General features: G+C 36.1%; 1 protein-coding gene across 1 annotated transcript; it reads left to right on the forward strand.

Annotated features, from left to right (window-relative positions):
- The first annotated feature begins 1,724 nt into the window (after positions 1–1,724).
- Positions 1,725–19,371, forward strand: wit (kinase protein wishful thinking). Its single transcript, XM_075305328.1, has 6 exons — positions 1,725–2,026; positions 12,547–12,744; positions 12,812–13,069; positions 15,495–15,652; positions 15,822–16,224; positions 16,281–19,371. The coding sequence occupies exons 2-6, from the start codon at positions 12,681–12,683 to the stop codon at positions 18,368–18,370; spliced, it is 2,973 nt and encodes a 990-aa protein (XP_075161443.1). The 5' UTR covers positions 1,725–2,026; positions 12,547–12,680; the 3' UTR covers positions 18,371–19,371.
- Positions 19,372–22,149: the final 2,778 nt, after the last annotated feature.

Consider the following 22,149-nt stretch of genomic DNA (forward strand, 5'->3'; position numbering starts at 1 on the left):
TTCTCCTTTACTTTCAGTTCTTCTATGAGATGATGTAATTTCGTGAATTGCAATTAAAAAGTACAACATTAAAATTTCCTGGTTTTAACAACGCTTTGTGGAAATCTCAAAATGTGGAATAAAATTTAGTTAAATTTTCGTGCGAGGTAGTTCATTCTTCCTATAAAACAGTTCACTTTTTTTCGGTGTGTTTTTCCAATCCAAAAATACCATTTTATTCTTGAAATATATTTGAGTTGATCATGTTCCGCGTTAACCAAAAATGGCTTAAAATGGAGGTTCCTCGCTTTATTTCTATCGCACAATGGCTACCAAAATTTTCGGGTCTCAATCCGTTACACGTTTGGGCTTGGGACAATTTGGAGAGTAAGGTCGGCACTAAAAAATACCATGTGCCGATCATTTGGTCAAAAAACTCACTGAATCAAATATTTTCGCGAGGCTAAAGATTTCATGTCCAAAAGTAGATAAACTTTTCAATGAAGTCTTTTTGTTCTTATACATTCCAAAAAATTTTACTTGGAACCAAAAATTTGATTAAAATAAAAACGGTTTTTACGGACTAATCTAGCTTTAAATCTAGAATTTATTGAATTTTCATTCTGTTTTTGGGATATATTAATAAAATTTCACATACAAACGAATGCCATTAAAATATCCAAATTATAACATATACTTCAAAGTAAAATAGGTATTCTTAATCCCAGAAAAATTTTAAACCAAAGATGCAAAATACTCCAAATAATTCTTAGCCTATATTTGAAGCGTTTTTATCTTAAATCTAAAGATTCAATATATCAGTTAATTTAAAGACGATTTCTTTAAATCAAAAATTTTTTCTTTACTTTAAGGATAATTTCCTTAGTTCAAAGCAATACGACGTTAACAGAAGTAAATTTCCAAGATTCGTGTTTGACGTGGACCAATCCCTGCTTGACAGCGTTATCACAAAAGTGTAGCCTACTTTCTGTGTATTGTTTTTCCTTCATTTTTCCGGGTCCAAATAAGAAGTAAAAAATAGTGACTATTATAGGATACAATTGTGCATTTAATAAAGTCCATGTCCCGACGATACATAACTGTTATTGAAAATAAAAGATTCGGAAAGAAAATCCAAAAATAGTAAACCTTAGAATACAAGATGTTATGAGCAATTGTTTTGTCTGATCCATTTTGGTACTTTACATTTATTAAGCCTCATAAAATTTTAAATATCAATTAAATAAATTTAATTTTTTTCTGATATATTAGTTAGAGTGTACAAAATATAAATAAATTAAAAAATCGCAGTATTGTAACACTTTTTATTTTCTTATGGCAAAATATTTAAAAGTTTATAATAGATGCAAATGTTTTGTCCGATTATATATATTTTCACATTTTATTCAAATTTGTTATACGAACCACCTTACTATGGGGTTTCACTTGTCGCCTTCTCAAATATCCATTTAAAAGTTTTTCTCTCTTAAATAAAACTCTTATCAAACATTCGGCGTGTATAAATCGAAGAGAGAACCCTTAGACATTTTAAGAGATTTCTCTGTTTTGATATCTCTCAGATACAGTGCACATGGTTGCTTATTAATGGGTATGTCTGCGGTGGGGTTGTGGGGGAATTTTATATTCGATTTTAGCTCTCATCTGTTTGTAATTTGTTGCCTCAGCTGCTTGGTTTGCGCTAGTCCTCTTCATATTTGAGATACTTTGCACAGAATCAATTTAGCTTTAAATGGAAGCGCAACGACGTTACGCGAATACGCCATAATAAGTGAACAAAAAAAACACACAACAGAAAAAAAAACAGAGAAACTGGCGCCGGTCGGCTGTAGTAACCAGTAAAGCAAAAAAACACATACGCGAAACACATACAAAAAGTAGAAATTTCATACTAAAAATTTTTCTAATTCAATCAAAATTAAATATTTGAAAATATTACAAAAAATAAAAGAAGAAAAGTGCAATTGTGCAACAGAAATGAAAGTCTTTATTTATTAACAACTATTGAAGAAATTACAAAGCAAATGAGGTAAAAAACAAGGATAGCAAAGCTATTGTGTATATCAGTACCGTTGGAAATCAAAGAAAATTTAATAAAAAATTTCTTCAAATAAAAAAATTGTAAATTTTAAGAAAATTTGTTAAAAGTTTATAAAATTTAGTGACAAATCGACATCTTAAATTGTTATGATTTTAAAGAAATTACCAAAAATGGGTTTTCTTCAGTTTTGTGAAAAATCAATGCCTTGGCCTTAACTTCAGAATACAAAAAAAAATTAGTACCCATAACTGCTGTCTGAGAGGTAGAGACAATGAAGAATTTTGCCTAAAGCAACCACCATTATACCATACCCTATTACCAATGTCATTGTTTTATTAATTCGAACATCCAGCCAGCCAGCCTGTTCAACCACCCACCAAGAACCCTCAAACAAAAATACACACATTCAAAGTATTTAGTCCTAACGCATTATATTCCAACAACTGGATGGCTGGATGAGCCGCTTTCCTCTTTGCAGGCTCATGGCAATGATTCAGGCAAACTCAACAAAAGGGGGCCAACAAAAAACCATCCCTAAAACAGTCTCAAGGAGTCGTTAACACGCCAACATTTTTGTATTCATTGTAAATTGCAGACTGTCGTCATATTCACGACACAAAACAAATCAGCAAAAACTAAAAATAAACAAAAGACAAGTGTGTTTTTCGTACGTCGACAACAAAAAAACTACAATCAAACAAACAAAAATTAAGCTAAAGTTGCTTCGTCAAACATAAAAAAAACAAAGTTTCAACTTTTTTAAATCAAACTTTCGTGTATTTCACTGTTCATAAACCACGCACATCATGCTAAATGCCATCCCGACGCCAAAACCCTCTTTATGGAGCCTAAGCCCCTCTCTCCATCCACACAGCTAGCTCCAACATTTACCGAATAATGAGACGGCATACAAGAAGAAATCGACAAAAACTAAAAACAAACAATCACACACACATACATGTACATACTCAACTAAGCACTAGACTCTCAAACATTGCTGCCAATATGAGTGAGTGTCCCCTAAAGTGGGGAAATTGAAAGACTTGTCATAGAAGTTGATAGAGACTAAGGCGATAAAGATTCGAAATTATCTTTACACTATATTAAAGATTATGAAATATTTTAGAAAATTAAATGTACACAAATTTGAAAACAAATTTCTTTAAAAAATAAATTTAAAATTTTAATTAAAGAATGTTCGAATAAACATTAATATACAAATTATTGAAATTTAAATTAATTAATTAAATTACAATTTTCATAAATGTTTAGAAAACAATTGTTTAATTTACTGAAATATTGCAAACTTTTAAAGAAAAATAATTATTTGAAGCATTTTTATCTTTAATTCAAAGATTCAATATCTCAGTTACTTTAAATCAAGAATGCGTTTCTTTACTTTGAGGAAAATTTGTCTTAATTCAATACTCCGTAGTGACGCAAATTTCAAAATGTTCACAAAAAAAATTAAATCAATGATTAGGAACTACTTTATTTTAAAGAAATGTCTACTTAATATTGTGTTCATATCAGGGCTGTGGAATCGAGCAAATTTTGCTTTTCACATTTGATGCCAATTGAACTCTATGTTTCAAATTTAAGGCAATTTCGGTCCTATGTTTAATAAATAAAATAATGATATAAATACCCATCACAATACGAGCAGATACCAACAGTCTTCAGTATATGTATTTATAGACAAGCAAAGATATTTCAAACCAGAGAATGAAGCCGACCCATTTTTGTCGGCGGAGGCTGATACTAATTTCTTGCCTCCGGCGGCGGCGGCTTGACGTTTTGACAAAAAATGCAACTAAGCCGATATAAATTTATCTTATTGGCGGCGGACAATTATCCATAATAAAATCAGTTTAATGTTATCCGAATGGTAATGAGATTAGTTGTACAACTTATCTTACTATCACATTTACACATAATTCAAATGTTCTGAGCCAAATTTTTTGCAAAATTATTATGGCAACTTGATACTGACGGATTTTGGGTGGAAAGTTAAACATTTTGACAAAAATGCAAGCATTATTAATAATTTTTCTGATTCAAATCAATATTTTTGATTAATTGGCGGCTAACTTTGAGTCGAGATGAGTCGACAAATTCGGCGACGGCTTCGACTGGTAAAAACTAGTCGGCGGCGGCTAAAATAGGCGGCTCCATTCTCTAGTTCAAACTCACTGTAAATATTATACCCCTCAACACATTGTGGACAAAAATTATTGATCCATCATCTCAAATTCTTTAAATTTGTTACGAGCTATATTTAGGTTTATATTCCCATATGCATGAATTTGAATCTGAACCGATTTAGACAAAATTGTATACACTTCTACAAAATCTATGTACTTAAAATTTAAATCTAACGTTATGGGACGAAACACAATTTTAGTAAAAAACAAATAATGAAAGTCTGAAGTAGGGCGGAGCCGACTATAATATACTCTGCACATTTTTGTATTTAGATTTACATTTCGAAATATCAAATACTTCAAATTTTGAGAAAATTTTCTATAGAAATAAAATATTGACCAAAATATCTATAGAAATAAAATTTAGACAAATTTTTCTATAGAAGTAAAATTTTGACAAAATTTTTATAGAAATAAAATTTTGACAAATTTTTCTATAGAAGTAAAATTTTGACAAAATTTTCTATAGAAATAAATTTTTGAAAAAAAATTGAATTTTGCAAAATTTTCTATAAAAATAAAATTTTGACTAAATTTTTACAAAATTTTCTATAGAAATAAAATGTTTACAAAATTTTCTATAGAAATAAAATTTTTACAAAATTTTCTATAGAAATAAATTTTGGCAAAATTTTTTATAGAAATAAAGTTTTGAAAAAAATAAATAAAATATTGCAAAATTTTCTATAAAAATAAAATTTTGACTAAAGTTTTACAAGATGTATCTATAGAAATAAAATTTTGACAAAATTTTCCATAGAATTAAAATTTTTACAAAATTTTCTATAGAAATAAAATTTTTACAAAATTTTCTATGGAATTAAAATTTTTACAAAATTTTCTATAGAAATAAAATTTTAACAAAATTTTCTATAGAAATAAATTTTTGAACAAATTTTCTATAGATATAAATTTTTGAAAAAATCTTCTGCAGAAAAATATTTTAACCAATTTTCTGCCAATATTCGACATATGCATATAGGTATATGGTCTTAAAATAAAATTAAAAAAAAAAATAAAATCGATTGAATGAATGAATAATGCATAGAAACTAATTTGCGTAAAAAATTGTTTAGTTACAAGAATGTGAAGTGTTTTAAAAATTTTAGTTTATCCGGAGTCGGAGAATAAAATTTTGACTAAATTTTTACAAAATTTTCTATAGAAATAAAATGTTTACAAAATTTTCTATAGAAATAAAATTTTTACAAAATTTTCTATAGAAATAAATTTTGGCAAAATTTTTTATAGAAATAAAGTTTTGAAAAAAATAAATAAAATATTGCAAAATTTTCTATAAAAATAAAATTTTGACTAAAGTTTTACAAGATGTATCTATAGAAATAAAATTTTGACAAAATTTTCCATAGAATTAAAATTTTTACAAAATTTTCTATAGAAATAAAATTTTTACAAAATTTTCTATGGAATTAAAATTTTTACAAAATTTTCTATAGAAATAAAATTTTAACAAAATTTTCTATAGAAATAAATTTTTGAACAAATTTTCTATAGATATAAATTTTTGAAAAAATCTTCTGCAGAAAAATATTTTAACCAATTTTCTGCCAATATTCGACATATGCATATAGGTATATGGTTTTAAAATAAAATTAAAAAAAAAATAAAATCGATTGAATGAATGAATAATGCATAGAAACTAATTTGCGTAAAAAATTGTTTAGTTACAAGAATGTGAAGTGTTTTAAAAATTTTAGTTTATCCGGAGTCGGAGTCGAGCAAAATGTTTTCGACTCCGACTCCAGCAAAATCTTCAGACGCCGACTCCACAGCCCTGGTTCATATTAGGCCAATAGTTTTTGGTGATGTCTTTGGTGAGAACAAATATCGTATTCACATGGTACAACATTTTCTTGTAGTGTGGCAACAATAGGCTTGTTTTCTTTTAGTATTGGTTACCCAAGATGTGACAAACTGAAAGAAAACAGAGTACTGGACATGTCTAACATTTTGCAACACTGACATCAGCTGTTTTTGGTAAAATTTTCTACAAATTTTTGGTAGAATAGTTTTGGTTCGAGTGGCAATCGTGTTTATGGACCGATTTAATATATTTCTTATAATTTGTTAACAAACATGTGCCTCTGAGCAAGTACATCTATTGGGTTTCCTCTGGGTAATTGGTTAAAAAATCCTGGCAACACTGTTTTCAAATGCGAATACAAATAAACAACAACACTACAGTCGTGTAAAAAAGAAACAAACCTCAAAACATTAAAATACAAAAAATATGCAATTATGTGGCGCCATGGTCGCATTGCTGAGAGTCGTCATTGTGGAGTCAGTGAGAGTATAAAGAGGGGGACTGCGTAAAAGTTTGACTCTTTCTCTCCCATCTTTTTAACTGCAGCAGGTTGTGTTTACTATTCGTTGTCGTGGTCAAACTATGAAACAAATACTCTTCAAAATCTGAATAAGAGAGAAATCGCCTTTTTTTGGTTTAAATGTAAATAATAAATAATATTAACAAAAAATATTTAAAAATCACTTTGAATATACTGAATAAAATAATTACGACATGTGTAGAATTTCATAGATTGATTTTAGGAAATTTCACTAATGTGAATGTTTTTGGGTCAAGGGCAAATGGTAATAATCAGTCAAAGTTTACATATAACATAGGTCCTATGAAAATCCCACAAGGCTGATGGTATAAAAAGGGTATAAAAAGGAACAAAAAAAAATTGAGACACGTGAATTTAGGAGTTGAAATGGGGACAAAACTAGGGTTTAGGAAACGAAATTGTTCACCAACGAAGTTTCCGGAAATTTAATGAAAACTCCTTTGATTGATTGATCTGGAGGCATTTTCAATTGTTCGAATGACCACAATAAAACGATTAATCGAATAAAGTTTCACCCCGAACAATCATATTCATAAGTAGGCCTTGCTCTTTATCGTTAGATGAACCAATTCTTTCTCTCTCTCTCTTTTAAAATTTCACATTGCCTCATTTCAGTTTTGCTCTTAAAAATGCCACTCGATCAAAAGGAGATTAATTCTCTAAACGACCAAAAATGACTGATTGTCGTGGTGACGCCTTTCCCCGACGACTAAATGGCTCCAAATTAGTTTATTCGTCTGGATGGTGCCCCCTGCTTCAAAACAATTTTTCATTTCTAAATCGAGTCTTTTGGGAGGCTATGCAAAACCAGAAAAATTGAAATAACCCTCTCCAGAGCAGAGGGGGAAAAATGAAGAAATGCCAAGAATTGCAATTGGAAGAATCAATAGATGACTCGTGGTTATTCTTATCACGATCCCAACGACAAGACATGCCTGCCTGCTAGTCAGCCAGCCTGTTTGCCTTATCAGCTGAAGGCACAATTACGCGTCGTGTTATTCTAATACCCTGCATACCAGTCACCAATCATTACACTAACCCGCCACCGGCCAGTTAGCCCCAATAATTCTCAACAAAAGAACTCGAAGAAAACAACAAAAAGTAGGCAATTGCATATGGCTGTTTTGAGTGCAAAGTAATTCAAATCGTAATCAGAAAGTGACGAAATTTGAAATACCCTCTGTTGTCAGTGATGTCATGTCTGAGCGATCCTATTTTTCTAAAACATGTGATTGAATAATAATAAAATCGTCTATGAATTGTCTGTGTACACGCAAAACAAACAATTATTTCCTTCCAAACGAAATTTTAGATAAACAATTGCTTTCGCTATAAGGAAGTTTGTTTGGGAGAAAAGTATATACTTTTTGTGATAAACTTTGATTCTTTTAAAGGATGTAAAAACAATTTCATAACAAAAAAAATTCCTGCTAAATGCATCTTTCCTCACATCTTTTTCACTTTCTCAAGGTTTTTAGTTCTTAGCACCTTTCTCTGTAGTGCAAACAATGTAAAAGAAATTATTCGATTTTATTTTTTTTTTAATTTTACCTTTCACCTGGACGGGGAACCGAACCGCGGGCCATACAGTTTGTAAGCCAACACGCTATCCATTGGGCTACGTAGCTGCTATTGTCATCAACAGACAATTATCGCTATAGCCATCAACGCACAAGCAACACAAACAGTCAAGCATTATATTTATAAAGCCTAGTTTTCGGCGCCCACAAGCCGAAGTAGAAAAATTTTATTTGACCGAAACATTCATTTAGTTGGCCACCGTACATGCAATTGTTTGCATGTCCGCCTTACATACAAAGGGTCGTGGGTTCGGTCCCTGCTTCGACCGAATACCAAATATTTTATTTTAAATATATTCCAAAAATACTCGGAAGATTCCGAAAAGATGTTCGACATCACATACTACTATATTACATTTTTACTATGAAACATCAAAATGGATATTACTAAAGTTTAAGGAACAAGAATAAATAATAAGAAAAGAACATTGCTTGATTGTATCAAACAATGTGTACTGTGCTTTTGGATCAAAAAATATTTTTTTTTATTGCAAAAAAAAATATTTTGTAAAAAAAAATTGTTGGTGATAAAAGTTTGAAATTTTTGAAGAAATTCAAAAAATTCTAACAATAGAAAAACGTTTTCGATACACGTTTTCCAAACGTTTTCTTTGCGTGTAGAAGGAACAATTTTTCTAAAGGGCATTGATTTTATCTGTAAAATTATAAGTTGACAATAGAGATATTTGAATGGACTGAGGATCAACGGAACTGAAGAGACGGTGATATTACAGGTTGACTGATAAGTCCCCGGTCTAACAAAGAAAAAGGGAGCCACCGTGGTGCAATGGTTAGCATGCCCGCCTTGCATACACAAGGTCGTGGGTTCGATTCCTGCTACGACCGAACACCAAAAAGTTTTTCAGCGGTGGATTATCCCACCTCAGTAACATTTTTCAGCTGGTGACATTTCTGAGGGTTTCAAAGCTTCTCTAAGTGGTTTCACTGGAATGTGGAACGCCGTTCGGACTCGGCTATAAAAAGGAGGTCCCTTGTCATTGAGCTTAACATGGAATCGGGCAGCACTCAGTGATAAGAGAGAAGTTCACCACTGTGGTATCACAATGGACTGAATAGTCTAAGTGAGCCTGATACATCGGGCTGCCACATAACCTAACCTAACCTAACAAAGAAAAACACATTTTTTTTGTCAAAATTCGTTTTTATTATTCAACATAGTTCCCTTCAAGAGCGATACAACGATTATAACGACCTTCCAATTTTTTGATACCATTTTGGTAGTACTCCTTCGGTTTTGCCTCAAAATAGGCCTCAGTTTCGGCGATCACCGAATTCATTGCAGCCAAATTTTTTCCCTGCGAGCATCCTTTTGAGGTCTGAGAACAAGAAAAAGAATACGGTGGGTGGGGAAGCAATTCGAAGCCCAATTCATGAATTTTTGCCATCGTTCTCAATGACTTGTGGCACGGTGCGTTGTCTTGGTGGAACAACTCTTTTTTCTTCTTCATATGGGGCCGTTTTGCCGCAATTTCGACCTTCAAAACGCTCCAATAACGCCATATAATAGTCACTGTTGATGGTTTTCCCTTCTCAATATAATCGATACAAATTAACAGAGGCCATTACTTTGTCAGCGGACTTTTGAGTCTTTCCACGCTTCGGAGACGGTTCTCCGGTCGCTGTCCACTCAGCCGACTGTCGATTGGACTGAGGAGTGTAGTGATGGAGCCATGTTTCATCCATTGTCACATATCGACGGAAAAACTCGGGTGTATTACGAGTTAACAGCTGAAAACACCGCTCAGAATCATCAACACGTTGTTGTTTTTGGTCAAATGTGAGCTCGCGCGGCACCCATTCTGCACAGAGCTTACGCATATCCAAATATTGATGAATGATATGACCAACACGTTCCTTTGATATCTTTAAGGCCTCTGATATCTCTATCAACTTCATTTTACAGTCATTCAAAATCATTTTGTGGATTTTTTTGATGTTTTCGTCGGTAACCACATCTTTAATGCGTCCACTGCGTTCACCGTCCTCCGTGCTCATTTCACCACGCTTGAATTTTGCATACCAATCAATTATTGTTGATTTCCCTGGGGCAGAGTCCGGAAACTCATTATCAAGCCAAGTTTTTGCTTCCACCGTATTTTTCCCCTTCAAAAAACAGTATTTTATCAAAACGCGAAATTCCTTTTTTTTTCATTTTTTCACAATAACAAAAGTTGCTTCACAAAAGACGCTCTATCTTACAAACTAATTGACTTACAGACGTCAAATTTTGACACGAATCATTTGAAGGTTGGTACTATATAAAAATAATATGTATTTAATACTAGCGACGCCATTTATGTGTCAGACCGGGGACTTATCAGCCAACCTGTTACAACGGAAACTGTGTTCTACGTTATATCCCGAGGATACACTAAATGCACAATGCAAATAACTTTAGGAGACTTTAGATTAAGTTAACTTAGTGGCAGACCTTTATTTTAGGATTACTTAAGCTATTCAGTCAATTGGTACCAAAATTCAGTCTGCTAGTCAATCAGCAGAAGAAGTAACCAGTTCAAAATTTCTTATGGATTAGAACAATTTTAAGGGTATCTTCTAAATTATGGGTGACTCCAACAGTGCGCGGAATGGGAGCTGCGATGCAGAGTATGCGCTTTCCAGAGAATGACTCCACAGCAGAAGTTACCAGTGCCCATTCATGAGCCATAGCCAAGCCAATTAGCAGAGTAACCACTTCAGAATTGGGGTATCTCGGGACTTCTTGTGAGTTGGATCAATTTTAGGGTCATCCTCTGCAACTGCGGTTAACTCTAGCAGACCCCCGGTTGGGAGCTGAGCTGCAGAATTTTCTTTTTGCAGTAAGCTACACCACACTAGGTGTACGCATTCATGAGCTACGGCAGGTAATCAGGGAGTAACTTGTTCAGAATTGTGATATCCTATCATTTCTTTTGAAAAGGTCATTCTTTCTATGTTTAGCTCTAAGACAAGGGAACTGCCTTTTATAGTCGAGTCCCTATGGCGTTTCACATTACGGTGAAAGCACTTAGAGAAACTTTGAAACACTCAGAAATGTCACTAGCATATCTGAGAGGAGCTAAACCTGTTTGATGGACTGTCGAAATTGGGATTGAACCCATGACCCTATTTATGCAAGGCGGGTATGCTATACATTGTAACACTCTATGAGCCACCATGAGCTCTGAAATTTTCTTCTAGGTGATTACCGAAGAGGTGTGTAGACCTGGGAGTGCAAATTGATGACTCCACAAGAATAGTGAGTGACTGCAGACTCAGCTTGTCAGACATTTGACATTGAATGACGTACCTTTTTTACTTGTAATGTTTTACATCTCACTGCAGAGCGGTCCCTGATTGTAAAAACTCTGCACACCATATGCATATCAATCAGAAGCAAGTCAATTGGTACAGCATCAGATATAAACCTAGTGTACTACAATTCTCATCTTGTAACAGAAAGATTCGCCGATTTAATAAACCATGAACGCCATATGCATATTAATAAAAAGAAAGTCCATTGGGACGGTTTCGGATATACACTTGGTGAACTACCATTCTGTCGTATTGGGAACTTTGTCAAAACAGCAACCGATCTCTTCATTTCCCAGCAGCGGGTCTCGCAAACGACAAGGTATTGGGTGCCGGACTAGCCCTGATAATCCTAGAATCAAGGAACAACCACCAGCCATCGCGGTTTTCCGCTTTTTTGGATTTTGGATTTCGCATAACAAGTACGCGTAAACCAGTTATCCTCTGTCGACAGAGGATAGGCAATATTAAAAGTCTGAAATGCTACAAACCCCCATTTTCATGAAACTCCGTTAGTGCTCCGTTAGTTAACGAACTTTTAAACCGTACCATGGATATATCTGTCATCTTGCGTATATATTTCACATGCCAGTTAGAAATTTAACTGCTGAAAATTTTTCAGTTAAAGTTAACCGGGGAGAAGATATTTGCAATTTAATTTCTATTAACTGGCAGTTAAAGCCTAACGGAGCTACAAGAAAATGGCCGAAAATCATACTGTTGTTCCAAAGGTTTAACAATTGTTTGAAAAAAAAAAAATGGTAGGAGACTAAACAGTTTCTGAAAAATGAAAATATTCGTTATTGGCAGGAATTTTAATGAAACGTGTCATACTATTAATGAAGATTTTCATAGTCGTATTGCCAATTTTCGCTTATGCTAATGAAAAAACTCGTTGGCTCTTTCTTTGTATATATGATTTTACGCATGCAATTATTTCTCTCAGATGTTACATACATAATGTCTTCATATAAAGTTAGAACTTGATTATCCCGATTTGTTTATCCTGTATATAATCCAATGAACTTTATCTCACTCTTTTTCAGATATGGCCTTAACAATAGGGAATTTTTTAAATTAATTACCAAAGAACATATTGTTCATCAATAAGACATAGGTAAAGGAATAATAATTATCTTCAAGATCCTGCTTTAAAGCATATTAGAAGAATCGCATAAATATGACAAGACTACGAAGTGTTTTGATTCTATATCTGGTCATTTTCATAGTACAATGTCGAGCAGGTAAGTCCAGGGTCTATATTCAGTAATCTTGTTTTGGTTATTCAATATAACAATGTTTCGTTTACAGCCCCCAAACCATTTGGCTGTATGAGCTATCTGGAAGATGATCGTATTTTATTGGAAGAGGAAGATGATTCAGATGAGGATATGGATCCGCCACAATTTGATACCGGAGGTCTTACATCGAAAGAATACAATAGGGTGAACTCTCAAGTGGAAAAGGCCACAGAAGCTACAATACATTTGCGAATATGCCCTCCAGATTATACATTTTGTTTTTCTCTATGGCGAAAAACAGCTAATGGATCTAAAATTGAGAAACAAGGTGAGAAAAAGTGATTTTAATGGCATTCAGAAACATTGCATGAGGAGCAATTAGTTAGATCACATGTAGCAGTGTAACAATGGTTGTAGTATGGCTAGGCTGTGGTCAAAATTAGAGTCATCTCGAAACCTGGAACGAGAGGTTCTCAGAACTGGAATATCGCAATAAACCTAGCTCAACGGTGTGTCGTTGTCTTCTCGGTTTTACGGGCTTTGCTTTTATATCCGTCGGAGTGTATCCAGGAAGATCTCCCCCGTCCACTCGGAATCTTTCAGTGTGTGTTGTATGCACATATATGCTTGATGGTAGAAGGTTTCAACACCCACCATGACCTAAAATATTTTCCTCTAGATAATATCCAAAGGGTATGCACAAATTTAGAAGATCCTATTGATAAACCCCTTTTACCACATAGATTGTGAGTAACTCCAAAAATACTCAGGTTAGGAACTAAGCTGCAGATTATTTGGTTTTCCGAGGACGAATCCATGTTAGGAGTTCTCAATGTCCATCCACGAGTTACAGCATTCCATGTAAGACAATCTGCAGAGTTCATAATCGTCACATTCCATTATTTCTTTAGAGTGGGTCAATATTAGAGACATTCTTTAATAGTTCGCTGGTTGGGTACTGAGCTGCAAAGTATCTATTTTGCAGATGACGAATCTATGCTAGGAGTTGTCAATGTCCATTCATTTGTTACGGCATTCAGTGATAGACAATCAGCAGAAGGAGAAACCAATTCGGAATTATGGCGTCCTGTCGATTATGCCAATTTTACGGTCACCGTCCAAAATTGTGGATGACTACAACAATTCGCGGGTTGGAAACTGAAGCTGCAGATTATCTGGTTTGCAGAGTGCGACTCCATGCTAGGAGCCAAATAACAAAGGAAGAAAACAGTTCAGAATTATGACATACTGTAATTTCTTGTGGATTGCACCAATATTAGGGACATCCTCTAAAACTGTGGATGACTCCAACGTTTTGCAGAGAACGTCTCCATGTTAGGAGTTTCCAATGCCCATTCATGAGCTACGGCATTTTTTGCCAGTCAATCAGCAGAGGGAGTTACCAGTTCAGTTTTTTTGACATTCCTTCATTTCTTTTGAATTAGGGCAATTTTAACGGTATCCTCTAAAATGATGGGTGTCTCCAACAGTGCGTGGATTGAGAGCTGCGATGCTGAGTATCCGCTTAGGGCCATCCTATAAACTGTGTGTTACTCCAACGTTTTGCAGAGAGCGACTTCAGATTAGGAGTTTCCAATGCCCATTCATGAGCTACGACATTCTCTGCCAGTCAATCAGCAGAGGGAGTAACCAGTTCAGATTTATTGTATTCCCTCATTTCTTTTGAATTAGGGCAAATTTAAGGGTATAAAGCTATGGGGTGCTCCAGGAGTGCATGGATTGAGAGCTGCGATGCAGAGTATCCGCTTACGGTCATCCTCTCAAATTGTGGGCTACTCCAACGTTTTGCAGAGAGCATCTCCATGTTAGTAACCAGTTCAGATTTATGGCATTCCGACATATCTTTTGAAGTGGAGCAATTTTAAGGGTATCCTTTAAAATTGTGGGTGACTTCAAACAGTGAGCGGGTTGAGAGCTGCGATGCTGAGTTTCCAGATAATGAATTCCGCACTAGGAGTTTCCAATGCCCATTCATGAGCCATGGCATTCCCTGCCAAGCCAATTAGCAGAGTAACCAGTTCAGAATTAAGGTATTCCCCACTTTTTTGTGAATTGAACCTCTATAATTGCGGGTAATTCCAACAGCCCCCGGTTGGGTGCTGAAGAGTACCCTTTTTGTAGAGAGCTACACCACGCTAGGAGTATCCAACGTGCATTCATGAGCTAAGGCTGATAACCAGCAGAGGGAGTAACATGTTCAGAATTATGACATCCTGTCGTTTCTTTTGGATTAGACAATTTCTCTTACCACTGGCCGATATTTGTTGCATAATGGAATATATAATGGGATGGTTACAGAAAATAAACACTTGACGTTTCAGCGAACTCTGGAGCTCATATTACCGAGACGAACTTCTGGGGTATAATCGATGTTGACACAAACTTCAGCGACATCTCTCACTGTCCCCGAGATCCTCAAGCAACATTCTGGCAATCATAGGGGTGTGAACAATGAATTCTCACTTATTTTACGGCAATAGAAGGATTTGCGACAATGGATTGCCCGGCTAAAATATTAGGCCATCATAAGGGTTCTATATCTCAAAAGTCAAACATTGGTAATACTGTCCAAACTACCGTACAAAGGTTGTAGATACGTCAGATTAGTTGTGTTTCAACTAAGATGTGGCAAGTGCAGTATACACAATTTCTGCTTGGCTGAAATCGATAGTTTAATGTCTACCCGAAATTCTGTTGTTTCTAAAAAATGCTTCTTTATATTTTACTTTAAGGTTGTTGGAAGGAGAGTACTGAAGGGAATGCTACCTGCAACCATGCGGAATGTGTTAGTTCTTCACCAACATCACGTAACAACTCCTTGTACTATTGCTGCTGTTCTGGTAATGCTTGCAATCAAAATGTGGCGGTGGTAGAACCATCATCCTTAGAGGTGAGTATAATAAATTCACCATGAGATATGAATAAAAAAAACCCTATGAAATGATTGGATTCCATGTCCTTAATCCAAATTCTTATTTTATGGAAATCATTTATTTCGTTGCTTTTACCATAATCTCCATTTATTTCTATTCGATATTCTAACGATTATCTCTTTTTAGCTCTCAAAGAGTATATATAGCGAACCGAATCATTCGAATTCGAGTGAAACCATTCGCTGGTCAGCTGCAACTGTTTGGCTGGCAATATTGGTAATATGCCTGATCATTTCCGTACTATCAACATTCATCTATTGTCGCAGTACACAAGAGAAACCAGTACCAGAAGAAGCTCCTTTGGCCCCTTCAGGACCAGGATATAGCTCGAATTTACGTAATGTAGATAACTTGAATTTGGTGTGTATGTTGGATAGTGGAAAATATGGTACCGTGATGAAGGGTCTATTGCATGATCAAGAGGTAGCTGTGAAAATATTTCCCGAAGCTCATCAGCAGTATTTTATCAACGAAAGGAATATATATTCGTTGCCTTTAATGGATTGTCCAGCTCTATTGACATATTTCGGTGAGTAGGTTTTCCATGCCTAAGAAGAATATCTTTCACGTTTCCAATTCTTTCAGGTTATGATGAACGTCATACCATGGAGGGTAAAGTGGAATACCATTTGGTTATGTCTTTGGCTCCCTTGGGTTGTCTTCAGGATTGGCTTATACCCAACACCATGAATTTTGATGTTTTTTGTGGCATGGTAAAGAGTATAACCCGAGGTCTTTCACATCTTCACACCGAGTTGCGTAGGGGCGAAGAGCATAAACCTTGCATTGCACACCGTGATTTGAATACCCGCAATATTTTGGTTAAGGCTGATCGGACCTGCTGTATAGCTGACTTTGGATTTGCTCTCAAGGTATTTGGACCACGTTATGAGTACAAAGGCGAAATTGCCGAAGCTGAGACAAGGAGTATCAATGAAGTGGGCACTTTACGCTATATGGCCCCTGAGCTTCTCGAGGGGGCAGTTAATCTACGTGATTGTGAAACATCTCTGAAACAAATGGATGTCTATGCCTTGGGATTAGTTTTATGGGAGGTGGCCACTAGATGCTCCGACTTTTATCCTCCGGGTCAACCTACACCACCCTATAAGGCCCCTTACGAATTGGAAGTGGGTTCTCATCCTTCATTTGATCAAATGCAATCTTTGGTAGTGAGACACAAGGCTCGACCTCTCTTTCCCGCTGGATGGGGAGGAGGTCCTGCGGTAAAATTAATACGAGATACATGTGAAGATTGTTGGGACCATGATGCAGAAGCTCGTCTTACCTCACTGTGCGCTGAAGAGCGTATGCATGAGGCGGCTATTATTGGATTACGCCACAATACCCATTTATCGGCAACTACTCCACTCTTGAGTACTAATAACTTGTGCAACGCCCATACGACGGAGTCGGAAACAGCACAGATGCAGAAACCTAAGTCTCCCACAAACATTGACATCGCAATGGTGGCTGCCGAAACGAATACAGTTCTAAATCCCCCGCCCAATAAGAAGAACCTCCCTTTCCGCAATGAAATCAGTGAAACGAATTTGCCGAGAACGATTACAACGGAAAAGAATCATTTGATACAGCCTCAGCAGCAGATACAACCATATCAAGGACGTAATCCATGTCAGGAGAGAAATCTAGCTCCAGCCACAATGAACAATACCCAGCAGTTGATACAACGCAGCAAGAAACATAGTTTCCAAACTCCCACGGGAGATGAGAATGGCTTTTCGTGTCTGGATGATGATGTCTCTGTTGAGGAATTAATTTCCGGTAGGCATTCTGGTAAAAAGTTCCCCAATATTGCACACGAAGAGAATACCATTTCGCCGAATGGCAATGTCATCCAAATAGGTCAAGGATTACCCAAGCAACAGAATATCGATCGCAAATTGAAGGGTTGGCATGGGGTCCGAGCCCTGATACAAAAGAAACTCTTTCGCAAGACAGATCTTGCTCGCCTTGATGCCTTTCGCCAGTTGAATAGCGATGAAAAATCGAATTTGGTAGAAAAAAATCGTTCATCCAAACCTGTCATAATCAGTTTTATCGATAAGGAAAAGGTGAATTGTGACAAGACCATCGTATCCATTGCCCAACCTGAACCACAACAAAATGGTTACGCTGGAAACAAACGACCCAATAATTTGGATCTAAGTCCGGTGGCACAAACAAATGGATTCTACAAACTTCAATCAACACCAGGGGGACAAACACAAAATTACATTACCACCATAGCCGAGGAACCAGATCCCAATGATGAGGCAACCAAGGAGGATGCTGTGGAGTACAGACTCAAAAGTCTGGATAAGAGAAAATCTACACCTGCCCATAATGTTGGTCGTTCTAAGTCATCGAATTTATTAAAATCCCTAGACTCCTCCAACAACAATCTGCATGAAGCCGAATTTAAAGCCCTTAGCGACGCTGTTGTCTTGAGAAACCATTCAGCTTCGGAACCTCAATTCCGTAGACAGCGTAGCTTAGAAGTATTTCGTGAAGTTTTCAATGCCCGCGGTAGTAATGAACGATTGCGTGATCCCAGTCAGAGAGTAAAGACTCCGGGCGATGTACCACCTTCGGTGCGAAAGATTAGAGCATCAAAAACTCTTAGCTTGTACGATGATCGTATGATGGATTCCTCACTTATGAATGTACTTTAGCATGAAGAAGTTCTGCTTCTCGAATTATAGGAGCAGAACTTTTGAACAAGCCGTACCAGTGCGGAAGTGCATAAACCGTAGTAAGTGTCTAAGATTAGAAATAGAAGAACACTAGAGGAGATAGTAACCTTTAGATGGAAAGATAGTTATTGTTTATTTGTGACATAAAAGAGTATAGTCATCCATATATATGTACATATACTCTGGTTTAGTAGCAAATGAAGCATTAGAGAGGAGACTACAATTAGTTTTATACTGAATGCTACTCCATATGCTGGCGGTGATGGTTAGGACCAAAGTTTATGCATTTTATTTTCCACAACAGAAAGTGTAAGCTGTGAAGTAAATTGAATATTAGGATTCTTCATTGCCCTAATATACATCCATTATTACTCCTTTAGGGCCACTGTGGCAGACTTTGATTTCTATTGCTTTTATTGTACTTTAGACAAAGAGTCGAAATTCGATTTTCATCTTTCCGTGCTGAGAAGATTTTTAACATGTCTCTCATTTACTACTTTCACTAAGGTTAAAAAGGACCACAAATAGTATTGGTACGTTTACACAGATAATTTGGACACGGACGTATTTGCTCCATTACTGAAACATTTAAGGAGAAAGTAAATGTCAAGACAATAGATGGCGCTGAAAGTAATAGGCAATTTGCAATTTGGTATACTAATTTCCTACACACAGAGAAGGACTATGATCACGCCAACCATGTTTCAAGAGCAAAATGTAACTTTTTCACGGAAAACATGGTGTCGACAAAACTTGTTTGTCGACACCATGTTATTTTCTTGCAAATTATGTATCCGATTTCGAAAAACATGTTATGTTTGACGAGAAAAGAATATTTTTGCTACAAAAATGCTACATGGTCGACGTGAAAATGTAACATGGTGCTCTTGAAATATGTTTGAGGTGGTCATATTCCTTCTCTGTGTGTAATGAAACTCTTTGTCCAACAAAAAATCGAATAAAGACAATATTCTCAAAAACATTCGTAGTCAATACTCAACTATTCGGAAAAATGTTTCGCCTATCGCTATGATGCCTCAATCTCACGATAGGTAACATGACGATCTTGCAATATCTATTAGACTCACTGGTTTATGGAACAACAACTGAATTGGAACGACCTAAAGGGTGATACGGTCAAAATTTGGTCAAGGGAAAACGCGTGTAAATCGGTGAAATCGTTTATTTAAAAAATCAAATTAAATTTCTTTTTCAAGTTCAATTAGTATAAAATTCAGGAAAAATATTCAGTTAGGCTTTCGCTTTTCCAAATCCGAATTGCCGGGCCTCACGCTTGACACCTGCCATCAGATTTTGTACAGCCACCTTCTTCGCCGCAGAAAGCCAGTTTGCCTTGAACTGCTGCTCGTCCTTAGCAGTTTTTTTGGTCTTCTTTATGTTCCGCTTGACAAAAGCCCAGTATTTCTCAATTGGGCGGAGCTCTGGCGTGTTGGGAGGGTTCTTGTCCTTGGGAACCACCTGCATGTTGTTGGCGCCGTAGCACTCCATGGCCTTTTTACCGTAATGGCAAGATGCCAAATCCGGCCAAAACTGTACGGAACAACCGTGTTTCTTCAGGAAAGGCAGCAGACGTTTATTCAAAAACGCTTTCACGTAAATTTCTTGGTTGACAGTCCCGGAAGCTAAGAAAATGCTGCTTTTCAAGCCACAGGTACAGATGGCTTGCCAAACCAGATATTTCTTTGCGAACTTTGACAGTTTTATGTGCTTGAAAATATCTGCTACCTTTCCCCTTCCTTTTGCCGTATAAAACTCCTGTCCCGGAAGCTGCTTGAAGTCGGCTTTAACGTAGGTTTCGTCGTCCATTACCACGCAGTGAAACTTCGTCAGCATCGTCGTGTACAGCCTCCGGGATCGCGCTTTGGCCGTCGTATTTTGTTTATCATCGCGATTTGGAGTCACTACCTTCTTGTAAGTCGATAGTCGGGCTCGTTTTTTGGCTCGATGCACGGTTGTAGACGATACACCCAACTTATTTGCGGCATCTCGGAGAGAGAGGTTAGGGTTTCGCTTGAAACTACCGGCAACTCTCTTTGTCGTCTCAGCGGCTTCCGGTTTTCGATTTCCCCCCGATCCAGACTTCCTGGCTGTCGACAAACGTTCCCCAAACACTTTAATTACATTTGTAACGGTTGATTTGGCAACTTTTAGCGATTTTGCCAGCTTTGGGTGCGAGTAGCTCGGATTTTCGCGATATGCGAGCAAAATTTTGATACGCTGCTCTTCTTGCTTGGACGGCATTTTGACAATTGAAGAGTGAATTCCAAAATCAAAATAGGAGCAACATTCTACACACACACCTTCAAAATGAGGGGTGTTCAGGTTTTTTAAATGCAAAATTGAAAGAAATACGTCAAGTTTATATTGACCAAATTTTGACCGTAGCACCCTTTAGAGCAAGCACCAAACAATGTTCTGAAGTATTCGAATGTAATCGGAATTCCATTCGCTTCATAATTTCATTTGCTATGTAGATGAAGTTATTTCGTTCTCTCAACTATAAGAGTATGCTACACAGACACTCTCCATTCCTACTTTGTTTGTTGTTGGCGCATACAATAAAAAGCACAGACCCGCTCACAGCCTGCATACACTGACTTCTGTCAATCAACTGATCGACGATTGTGTTTGTTTTTCTGTTGATAGTTACTTCGTGTCGCATACGAAGTCTCGTCTTTGCTAAAGCAAAATATTCAATCTTCACTAAAAATATTATATTTTACTCGTATCGTGACAATTACAACAAAACCAAAATATTGAAAAGAACTGCACAACGATTCCTTTTGAATGTGATGGCTCTGCAATGCATGACACTGTAATCGCTTTACAGTGTTTCTGTTCTATACATTAATCGAAGTATTCGTGGAGTGTATTGCCTTCACTAGAACATCGATTACTTCGAATAGGTTTGTGCAGGCCTTTATTTTAGACTCACTTACACTCATGCATTGTTCAGACTATAAGTTTATCCGGACGGAATATCTGTGTTTGTAAAGAATCTTACAGTTTGGCTAATCGCTACGAATTGTCGGCAATGACTAAATGATTGATCACATTAACAAGCAGCAGAATCGGTTATGCCGATACTCGAAATGTTGGACATGGACATTATCGTCCGGATAAATTTATAATATGAACGACGCATTAGACTCTTATCACTTAGTGCTGACCGATTCCATTTGGAACTCAATAACAAAGTAAATAGTTCAGGCTGTATAAATAGTATCCTTATTTCTTTGGTATCTTGGCCGGAAGGGAACCCCCCTTTCGTATTTTAGTTATGAATAAAAAAGCCGCAAATCGACTGTTCGATTAATCAACTTTTTGCCAAAAAAAAAAAGTCGGGGTCGACCTTTTGTGACATTAATAACTTTTCATTAAGATCACTTATTGAAGAAGTTAAGAAACAAGTTTATCATAATGAACATATTATCAATATTCTAATGCGAAGATTTTTTTTGGCAGCCGATTTTTAACTGACTGGATAATTTTTGTGATGACAATTGGGGTGTTAGAAATTATAATAGGGCTGTTTTCTTTTAGCACTGGATGCAGCATTTGTATGGGCTATCCTGAACATCGTTGCACTGGTGTTCTATCCAGAACATCTCATCAGTGCAAGTCACGTCGGTGTTGCCAAATTGCATTTTGATAAAGTGACGCTCTTTAGATTCACAATAGCAGTTTATTGTGACTAATTCATCGAATATCATGAAATTCAAAGTGATACGGTGTCA

Source organism: Haematobia irritans, chromosome 4, assembly GCF_050003625.1.
Source record: "Haematobia irritans isolate KBUSLIRL chromosome 4, ASM5000362v1, whole genome shotgun sequence".
NCBI classification, from domain to species: Eukaryota; Metazoa; Arthropoda; class Insecta; order Diptera; family Muscidae; genus Haematobia; species Haematobia irritans.